This window comes from Polyergus mexicanus, unplaced genomic scaffold, assembly GCF_030449975.1.
Source record: "Polyergus mexicanus isolate NDT 795.1 unplaced genomic scaffold, iyPolMexi1.0 SCAF_7, whole genome shotgun sequence".
NCBI classification, from domain to species: domain Eukaryota; kingdom Metazoa; phylum Arthropoda; class Insecta; order Hymenoptera; family Formicidae; genus Polyergus; species Polyergus mexicanus.
In genome coordinates, this window is record NW_027223327.1 from 9,335,485 (window position 1) to 9,345,417 (window position 9,933).

At 29.7% G+C, this 9,933-nt stretch overlaps 3 protein-coding genes across 6 annotated transcripts; all 3 read right to left on the reverse strand.

Moving 5' to 3' along the window:
• Positions 1-516: 516 nt before the first annotated feature.
• Pmvk (Phosphomevalonate kinase) lies at positions 517-1,786 on the reverse strand. Its single transcript, XM_070298876.1, has 4 exons — positions 1,525-1,786; positions 1,096-1,301; positions 834-983; positions 517-741 (listed from the first exon to the last, which is right to left on the reverse strand). The coding sequence occupies exons 1-4, from the start codon at positions 1,668-1,670 to the stop codon at positions 617-619; spliced, it is 627 nt and encodes a 208-aa protein (XP_070154977.1). The 5' UTR covers positions 1,671-1,786; the 3' UTR covers positions 517-616.
• Positions 1,787-1,891: 105 nt separating this feature from the next.
• Rpl29 (ribosomal protein L29) lies at positions 1,892-2,839 on the reverse strand. Of its 2 annotated transcripts, none has more exons than XM_070298881.1 (4): positions 2,755-2,839; positions 2,478-2,537; positions 2,291-2,355; positions 1,892-2,057 (listed from the first exon to the last, which is right to left on the reverse strand). In XM_070298881.1, exons 2-4 carry the CDS (start codon positions 2,512-2,514, stop codon positions 1,938-1,940), a joined length of 222 nt encoding a protein of 73 aa, XP_070154982.1. In that variant the 5' UTR covers positions 2,515-2,537; positions 2,755-2,839; the 3' UTR covers positions 1,892-1,937. The 2 variants fall into 2 exon arrangements, with proteins under 2 accessions (XP_070154982.1, XP_070154983.1); XM_070298882.1 differs by having other exon boundaries at positions 2,770-2,808.
• Positions 2,840-3,127: 288 nt separating this feature from the next.
• LOC138934816 (calcium-independent phospholipase A2-gamma) lies at positions 3,128-7,725 on the reverse strand. 3 transcript variants are annotated; one of them, XM_070298912.1, is made up of 8 exons: positions 7,386-7,725; positions 5,889-6,294; positions 5,448-5,811; positions 5,162-5,374; positions 4,668-4,876; positions 4,331-4,529; positions 4,043-4,243; positions 3,128-3,919 (listed from the first exon to the last, which is right to left on the reverse strand). In XM_070298912.1, exons 1-8 carry the CDS (start codon positions 7,436-7,438, stop codon positions 3,666-3,668), a joined length of 1,899 nt encoding a protein of 632 aa, XP_070155013.1. In that variant the 5' UTR covers positions 7,439-7,725; the 3' UTR covers positions 3,128-3,665. The 3 variants fall into 3 exon arrangements, with proteins under 3 accessions (XP_070155013.1, XP_070155014.1, XP_070155015.1); XM_070298913.1 differs by having other exon boundaries at positions 3,130-3,919; positions 5,448-5,721; positions 7,386-7,724; XM_070298914.1 differs by lacking the exon at positions 7,386-7,725 and adding an exon at positions 6,613-6,713 and having other exon boundaries at positions 3,131-3,919.
• Positions 7,726-9,933: the final 2,208 nt, after the last annotated feature.

The window sequence follows — 9,933 nt, forward strand, 5'->3', positions numbered from 1 at the left end:
AAGCAGTGGTATCAACGCAGAGTACTACATGATCCTAACCACCAGGTCACTATAATCACAGGAGCCATGTTGCTTTCAATTTATATACAGCGAAATTTGTGTGTTTTTTATATTGTTTTCTATTTATTTGCAATTCGCAAGCATGGAAAAAAACGAAGGATGAGTACACAGTACAAAGTAATACATGACTTTCGCGATTGGTTAAAAGCTTTCTAAAAATGCCAAAACAGTCACACATACACAGTCATATATTCCACGCTTATTTTACAATTTATTTTAATTTTAATCAATAAAAATGATAATTTTGATGTTGCAGTGATGATTTATATATGCATTGTACAAATGAGAAATATTTGCAATCTATAAATATTAAAACATAAATATATCAATAAATATTTACAATCTTAAAGACTTAATTGTATTTAAATATAATAAGATTTATTTTATTTATTTATTTCATATGCCTATTGCATTGCAAAGTATTTTCTTTTTATAACAATTATTACTAGACTCTGTTAGAAATAATGCTACAAGAGCTTTTTCTTCGCTCAAGGAAATAAAGTTGGTAAAGTTGTGAAACATTTATTGTGCGTTTGACAAAATAAAAAAATTTCTGCTAGCTAACTAGTTCTAATAATTGTTGCACTATAGCTTCTATATTATTATCATCATTGTTCTCCAGCAACAAATCCCAATTATTTACATTGTCCAAATCACACTCCGTTTCTGAATCATCTATACCTATAATTATAAATGGTAGAAAAATTATTTTCAAGAAATTTATACAAGTCTTCTTGAAATTGTTATATATATTACAGTTTCTTATTTTTTACCTGGTGTAAAGATCCAGCCACGTTTTTGTCTAACTTCCTCAGAGCAGGCTATATGTATATTTTTACATAAATCTCCAAAATTTTCCATAAACCATTTAATATCAGTCTTTCTTCTAATATCACTTATTATCCACACTGACTTATCCCATGCTGTAAAGAATATTTATTTAGACACACATTTTTGTATAAAACTTTTTTTTGTCTTATATATACAAACATTATATACATATTCTAACTCTTTAATATGAAGAGTTTGCTGTACCATTATACATATCAATAGCAGCACAACAAAAGTAGCCATAATCTTTCTTTCGCATATCCTCTCCCCACTTAACCATATCAAGTCGATATTTTTCCTTGTATTCTCCATGTCCCAGTAATTGGTTGATATCAAGATTCAAAGATTTTGCCCAGTGCGTTTTTATAGGTCCTGACAATCGTATAATTACACTCCTTTGCGAACCAATTCTGAAATTGATATAGATTGTACTTAAAATATTATTTCTATTTTTCTGCACTAACAAACAATCGATTTTATAATTAAAAACTAGGAAATATACTTTTAATATGATTTGATTTCATCATTACCTTTTTAAAGTACTTCGTCTCAATAACTTAATATTAAATTTTTTTGTGGAATAGTGTGTATCTACATTATTATTGATTACAAAATACTGTAGATGGACAATACCTTTTATACAAATTATCGGTGACATAATCCTTTCCAGACTTTCTCTTGCCGCTAAACAATAAAATTCTCTTCGGTTTCGTCAAATTGTTTATCTCGAATTTCGTAGAAAAATCGCATGTCTCTAGTTTAACCTGTTCTGCGGCCATATTGCTATGATATAACTGTATAATTTTATACAGTTCCTAAATCGTCAACTATACAAAATGATGAATAACGTATAAAACCCGCGAGCTATTTTCTTATTTTATATCTACAAAATTTTCATTCTGAATTATCTCATATGTATACTTTTTCTAGATTGTACAAGAATATAAAACTCGGAAGTTATAGAGATGTAGGATAAGATTTTGGGTTTTTTTTACGAGAGCAAGTTTTTAAAATTTATTTTAATCATTATAGTTTACATAATGTATTTATGTCTGTTTCTTAGCTTCACGAAGAGCTTTTCGCTGCTCTGCCCTCTTTAATTGAGCCTTTGGTTTAAGATTATGCTTCTTGGCAAAGCGCTGATTCCTCAGGAATTTCAAATCCATCTGAAAAATGTGCATAAAAAATACATATATAATTTTAAAAGCAAAATGGTGAATATCACATAACAAGATCTCAAATTACATTAATTATCAATAACATGTACTATTTGTATTTTTTACTAAGTAATGTTTTGTAAAATATTTTAGATAATTCTAATTTGATTAAATATTATAGGAAATAGAAAACATTTAAGTATATATCAGGGCACGATAAAACATTTCAATATAAAACTTACACCAAGTGTGGATTCATGTCTGTACCTCTTAGGCTTCTTGATACCATTACGATGAGCTTTACGATCTATAAAAAAAATACAAAATTAATAATTAATGAAAACTTATTCAACTTGTGAGATATATATTTCATTGTATTTAATGTCATTTTCAGAACTTTTGTAATTAATTGTAAAATTGTATACTTACTCTGATTGTGATTTGTGTGATTCTTTGACTTAGCCATTTTCTGGATTTATTTCTTTCTATCTGTAAGAATAATCGATTATTTTAAAAAAGACTATACTATAAATTAGCTTGAGGTTAAGTAAGTCGTGAAAGAAACTATCATTTCTCTACAGGGTTTTATATATATACTAATTATATGAAAGAATTAAATATTATAATCAATAGAAAAGTCGCGATTCTTTGAACATGTCTTTATTTGAGCAGATTAAATAGATATTTGGATTAAAAAATGTAAAACCTCGAGAAACCGTACACAAGCTTTCAGAAACGGAAGCGGGAAGAATAGAGAAGTATCAAACACGTGTTATGACGTCAGCGCCACAAATATTTTTCTCAATCTCTCTTTTACAACTTGGATAAAATTATATGCTAAAAAATAATATAAATAGATATTAATTATTATAGATATATTTAGAAAAAGAATATTATTCCAAATTCTTTATAAGAAAAGACACATAAAAAAATATGTTTATCTATTATAATATAATTATATATCATGTAATAAAAATTTTTGGGATAATGTTCTCTTTAAAATAAGCAATTCCAATTTTTTTTATTTTTTCTGCACACACATTTCATGTTATTTTTATTGCAGAAATTCTTTGCTAATACACATTTACAATATTTACAATGAAGAATGCATATGAAACATACAATACTAGCCTTACTATCTTTTAATACATTGATCGATATTTTCAATGAGAATACACAGTCACTTTGTTTTAATGATGTTAAGAATTACGCACCTTTACTGCAAAACATATAACAAATGTAAAATTATATTGATTAATCTTAATTGCATTCAAGCATTACATAGTGTATCACAGTCAAATACCTATACTAATAACTTTATATATTCAAGATGAATTTCTCATTTATAGAATATTTTCTTACTACTAATTATTTTAAAACCTTGTAACATGAAAACCTTACAATAGATTACGAAAAAGATATTATTATAAGCAAAAAATATTCTGTCAAATACTTTTGAAATATATGCTTATTATGCTATGGCACTATTCAAAGCAAGGATTAATTGAAAAGTTTCAAATGGTGTATAAGAGATAAAAAATTTGTACTATAAATATCCATGTGATCTTTGTAGATTGCATTATGAAATGCACATCAATATACGAAATATATTCCTCTTCATAGACCTAACAATTGTCTTTGCAAAATAATATAATCAGCAATTTTCTGTTGGATCCGCCGCTTTTTCAGTAAAGCAGTAGCAGCCTTTTGAAATTTCTCTTCGTTTCGACGTATGTACATTCTAGCATCTTGTTCCATTAGATTAATCTTTTCAGGTCGAATTTCCACCATTGATTGCATTTCCGTTAAATAGGGATTGAACCTAAAGTAAATGTGCTCAGGTAGCAGATCATTCAGCATCGTATGCACAGCTGAAAAATCGATATTAGGATCAAGTTTAATTGAATATTTTCTCTTTTCAATTTGTTTCAAAACAATTTGTATGCAAATTGTATATACAATCGCTTATATACCTCTTTTATTATTATCATTACCTTCTGTATCAGTTGCGCTATCCAAAATTTTGTAGAATTTTTCCCTCCAGCTTGAGATCTCGACTTCCATAGATTCGTTTTCATAGAAATGATGTGGAATTCGACCAGTGCCGAATGATACAACGCATTGAATTGGATTATTTGGCCACAACTGTTTGGCTTCGTGAATCGCTACAGCGCATGGATTATTTACTAGAATACCTACAAATAATATTATGATCATTCTCGATAACGTCTCGAAAAATTGTATTGAATGCAATTTTGCATTGAAGTAATTGTGCAGCGTACCACCATCCTGATGAAGATATTCGCCATATTTAAATTCCTCAAAGTAACTCGGTGCAGCAGCTGACGCTCTCACGGCTTCCCATAATTTATATTTGTGAGATCCCATGTATTGACTTTCCATTCCATGCGGTAATGTATAATTTCTAAATACATAAGCCATAACGTTCCCGTGATTTACCACGGCGGATATTGCTGAAAACTAAAAATTCAGAATAAGTTTTTTTAATTGAACGATCTTTTACATTTAAATTACTCGCTTATGTGTGTTGTGTGGCTCATGCATTTATACATTTCATTCTAAGTTTCTTTGTTCAATAATATATTAGTAGCTACGCACCTTTGGTGCATTTGGATCACGCGTAGTTTTGATAAGAATTTTGTCGCCTAAATGTTCCTCCAATAACTGTTCCCATAACGCAGTGTCGTAATACGCGTGACTCCAAACTAGACTGCTTGTGCCTTTTATGGCACTCTGCGTAAACACTCTGATGCTCAGTTCTTTGTATAATCTCGAAACTTCGTCCAACGATTTTCTCTTGTATCCCCCTACAATAAGAAATGAAAGAGGTGAGCTCGCAATAATGAGAAATTTCACGAGACCTTTTATCATTTTATTGGAGAAATAAAAAAAATTGCAGGCAGTACATGCTGTAAACCAATCAAAAGTTTACCTTCCAAAGCATCCTTTGGTAATACTGCATATATAGATAACATGTATATTAATTTAGATACACAAACGGTTTTAAGGAAAAAGTTGTTGATATAGATTATCTTAAAATAATTAATAATACTTAAGAAATTTGTCGAATACGAAAATTTCTACGCAATTACCTAACACAGCAGCAAGAATGGCGCCTGTACTGACGCCACATATGTAATCAAACATCTCATGCGTCTTTTTTCCTGTAAGTTCCTCCAATTTCTTCAACATCTCTACAACCAATACTCCGCGAATACCACCGCCGTCGATCGATAAGATTCTAATGCCCTGACCGGGTAGAGGATCGATATATCCCATTAGCGCCAGCGCTTCTCTGATAGATGCTACAAAAATAATTTTAAAATCATGAATAATCATCAATAACAAAAATAATGTAATGGAACTTTATTCGCATACCATTAATTTGTTCATCCTTCGTCTTCTGACGAGTTCGCAGTAAAATCTTAATCGCTCCCTCCTTGATCGCGTAATGTCTCGCCTCGGGATACTGATCGATATGCAATAACAAATCCTCGATTCTCCGCAACTTAGAAGCATTCGATTCGGCTGATACGATACTGTTCAAGACGTGTCGTGTACGAGATACAATACTATGCTTTGAAATACTATGAACATTCACTTTCCACTTTGGTATAGTTAGTTTGGTAGTTTGTGTTCTTTTGGGTGATAACTTCAAAAACAATGTAGAAAGAATTTGTGGCATTGCAAAACTTTCTTTTGATTCTATTTTATTATCAGGCATACTTTGTTCGCTAGTTTGCTAAGCAAAAAAATTAACTTTTTATATAAGATATATAAAAAATCTTTTATTTGATTTAGTTTATAATGTACAATTACCTGCTGTATTTTTTGTTGCATAGTAGAATTATTTATAAGTGATTCTGTTTGATCGGACATAAATGTTAATTTCACATTTTCTGAATCATTGCTTTCTTTATGCTTTGTATTCGAGCTCTTGCTTGTATCAGTACTTTTAATAGAGTCCGATGATAATTTTCGTATTGTTTCGAGCTGCGAGTAGGTTAATTTCTGCAGAATATTCAACCAATCCTTAGAGACATTAATTTGATTTTTATCGCAGTTGGTCTTATTCAGATAATCCTTCAATTGTGACAAAAGCTTCCATTGATTCTGCATCGACATTTTAACTTTTTTTATATCATTTATGGAGCGTAAAAGTTTATTCGTGATACTTGTTACATTTCCACCGGCATCTTTACCAGTTGCACTATCCGTAAGTTGTCTGTAATTAATAAAAAAACTTTCATTTTACACATTTTTTATATAAATCAAACAAATACAATTATGTTTATATTGATCTTAGCTGTATGTTTCTGATACAATACACGATTCTATGTTTAATGAAAATAAATAATTAAATTCTTTTATTATTAAAATAGTAATAAGGGCAAAAACATTAATATTTATTGCTGTATATAACATAACTAATATAATATTAAATAGTTTTCTATATATAGTCCTTCTAGTAATTTTAAAGAGATAAAATCGAAAGTAAACTTCTATTCGAGAACATTCAAGATAGTGTACATATTATTTATACCTGGCATTTCCATTTTCCTATTGCAATCATTACATATGCATTTCCATTATAACGAAATGTATTAATATACGTGATTTATATTCCAAATATTATAACAAAGAGGAAGAAAATATGAATTACATATGAGTCACCGCTTAGTACAATGCCATATTTTCTATACTTGCCAACCTAGCCTAATTTGTCAATGTCAGCTGATCGATGAGATGCCGAATGTGATGTCGCTTCTTCTCACAATCCTAACTAAATCTGATGTTTATTTATCGCGTGTATATTATCCGCATTTATAAGATTTTGCAACAGATTACTGCTAATTCAATTATTCTATCAATATTTTGATAATATCGATATACATGATGATATAAACAATTCTCGTATTTATGTCATATTTTCGTCGATAATAATAGCACTTCTGCAACAGTCTCATTTGATAAAATGACGCAATTGTAGTTAATGGCTTTACACGATGACACACGCGACAAATAGTTTAGTGTTTATAGCATGTGCGACTCAAGATGATTTAAATTGTTCTCGGAACAATGGCAAGTCCAATTAAAAACTCATTGTTTCATTGACTGATTCATTTACTTGAAAATCCAATACATAACCGATATACGCGTATATTACTACTTTATTTATCATTATTATTAATTGATTTCGTGAAAGGTACTCATTACTATAATAATTTTTTATCTATTATGCTATTAATTTATATTCTTTAATTTTTTTATAAATTCAAACAGACACTATACACACAAATAAGAGATTTCACTCACCTAGTTAACAAAATACACTTTCGGCGATGCGTCGTATATCTGCTAAAAGACATCTTATCGCAGAGATCATAAAATATTTCTTGTATAATCTGTTATATCTTTCGCAGAAAATATCCAAATTAATAAATAAGGCACAAACCAAAACTCTCTTTCAACTTTTCGAAATTATAATTAAATCATCGATTTGTCGAATCGAAAGTTGACGTAATCGATGAAACACTGATAAAAGTTCAGAGAGAACCGATCTTCTCGTACTATCGTTGATACTAAACGTGAGCTTCTCGAAACGTCTTGATTCTTATATACAAAAGTAACACATGATGCGTCACCGTTTCGACGTAGCTAGCTGGCTGGCTTCCTGCAAAATAAGATCGTACGATACTGATGGGCCAACCGGAGACAGATGTGGTTTTACAAAAAAAGGGGAGGGGCGATAGAAAAAGCGATGTCAATAAATGTTAAGTATTCATTGAATAGAAGACGAGTAATCATGGCGAATGTTTATTTATGCCGTTTATTTTTAACATGAAATGTAAACATGTAAATATTAACACACGTGTTTATTATCACGTGCATTGCAAATCGCGATCATTATTTCAATATAGTACAGAGGCGATATTAAAATAATACATGTTAAAATATGAGAAGAGTTATCACTTGCTGAAGAATTAAATTCTCAAACAGTAGATATAATATCATATTAGATTTTCTTTTCGATAGTTTAAAAAATGTTTTGTCCTAACCTGTAATATTTAATTAAATGTAAAAAATAAAGCTTATATTTATATAAGTATGTGTGTACATATATATATATATATAAACCGACATAGTTAAACTTATTCTCTTTTACATTTATGAAAAAGATTGTTTTGATTGATCACAAAAAGTTTCTTTTTGTGATTAAAAAATATGCTGCTTAAGAAATAATAATTACTGCCATAATAATAATTATTACTCGTTTAATAACTGCCAAAACACGCTTGTATAAAAAGAGTTTGTATTGAAATAACAACTGCGTGTTGCATACTTTTAAAACAATAAGCCTATAGCAATATATAATATATTTCTTATGAAATACTGATCACAATTATAAATACCACGATTGTTTTTACCACACCTTATATATTTTGTTTGATAAAATCATCTCTATATTCGCTTTAGAAAACAAATATTTACAAATTATTTTGCAAGCGAGCAAGTGTAGTCTCAAAAGATCGTGACGTATACGTATCAGAAATCAGAACGTTCGCACAAGAATGACATATGTCACGCGATTCACTACAAACATAGATATAGGTATATGTTTATGATTATAAACCGAGCAAGCTCGCGACAAACAATGTCCCCGATTGGTCGCGCCTGCGCGACCTTGTCGCTCATTGGCCGGTCACGGAGGCACGCACGATTCTGCGTATTCCGAATGAGTTGTCAATATTTGTAACAATAAATAATCATTTATATACACATAGGTATATTTTTATCATAATAATATATATATTTTAATATCATGTATATTAATGTCAGATGGTTTGCTATCAAACAGAAATATTTTCAAGATTTGAAAAATTCTCTAAGAATTCTCTCTCTCTCTCTCTCTCTCTCTCTCTTATCTGTTTAAAAAGCTGAGATTAACATACTCCCCTGAAAAACATTATTGCTTTCTTTCTATAATTTTGCACGATTAATGCACGATATTCTTTATGGTTAAATAAGGTAAGTGCGCAGTCTACACTTATATATATATATATATATATATATATATATATATTTATATTTATATATCTATGGTTAAACGAAGCATAGTCACTTTTATTCTATAACGTAACAAAACAGTAAGATTATTAGTTATAAAATTATATATAACACTTTATATAAGATAGATGAGAATAATATACAATATAATTTTATATTTTATATAATTAACAATTATATCTAGCTTCAATCTTTTCCGATAACATAGGTTTTGATATGCAAAATGAAGAGAATTGCTTAGAAGTCCTTAAATCAGTCTGATTACTACTATACCAGGGATCAACGCTATATATCCTAAAAATCCCTCAGGGACTTCACTTGGCACGCTATAATATACTTCATTCTGTTGAAAGGTTCACCCAGACTCACGCTGTATATCTCGAATCGATGCACTTTCGACGCAGGTTTATATATCTCTGATTTCCTAAGTATGCGTATTACGTATATATATCTTTCGAATCTCTATCATTCCTTATCTTATATTATACTGACTATATCAGGTTACGCTGAAGAAAAATCGGATCATTCCGAATCGAAGAATCGATAAATGAAAAATGATGATTCTCTACACACTCTGTATGTCACGTACGTGGGATATGTCAGTATCAAAAATTGAAATGTGAGCGATTGCTCAGATTCGCGTATTTATTCACGACAATTGATCCTTTTTCATACGATATCAGATAGTGAATCTAACAAGAGATTAAAAAGAATTTTGAATTGAAAGGAGGAGATTTCGATCTTTGTCAACCGCAAAAAAAAATTATTCGCGGATCTCCGTCTACGAGATTACGGG

What these genes read in the sequence shown, in the direction of transcription:
- Pmvk (XM_070298876.1), bottom strand. Translation starts at nt 1,670, where the DNA reads ATGGCCGCAGAACAGGTTAAACTAGAGACATGCGATTTTTCTACGAAA. An exon ending in TGCTATTGATATGTATAATG is followed by an intron (nt 984 to 1,095) that starts GTACAGCAAACT and finishes TATTCTTTACAG; the next exon opens with CATGGGATAAGTCAGTGTGG. An exon ending in TGGCTGGATCTTTACACCAG is followed by an intron (nt 742 to 833) that starts GTAAAAAATAAG and finishes TTATAATTATAG; the next exon opens with GTATAGATGATTCAGAAACG.
- Rpl29 (XM_070298881.1), bottom strand. Translation starts at nt 2,514, where the DNA reads ATGGCTAAGTCAAAGAATCACACAAATCACAATCAGA. An exon ending in TCACACAAATCACAATCAGA is followed by an intron (nt 2,356 to 2,477) that starts GTAAGTATACAA and finishes TTTTTTTTATAG; the next exon opens with ATCGTAAAGCTCATCGTAAT. An exon ending in GACATGAATCCACACTTGGT is followed by an intron (nt 2,058 to 2,290) that starts GTAAGTTTTATA and finishes CACATTTTTCAG; the next exon opens with ATGGATTTGAAATTCCTGAG.
- LOC138934816 (XM_070298912.1), bottom strand. Translation starts at nt 7,438, where the DNA reads ATGTCTTTTAGCAGATATACGACGCATCGCCGAAAGTGTATTTTGTTA. An exon ending in TGCAACAAAAAATACAGCAG is followed by an intron (nt 5,812 to 5,888) that starts GTAATTGTACAT and finishes TTTTTTGCTTAG; the next exon opens with CAAACTAGCGAACAAAGTAT. An exon ending in GTGATCCAAATGCACCAAAG is followed by an intron (nt 4,530 to 4,667) that starts GTGCGTAGCTAC and finishes CTGAATTTTTAG; the next exon opens with TTTTCAGCAATATCCGCCGT.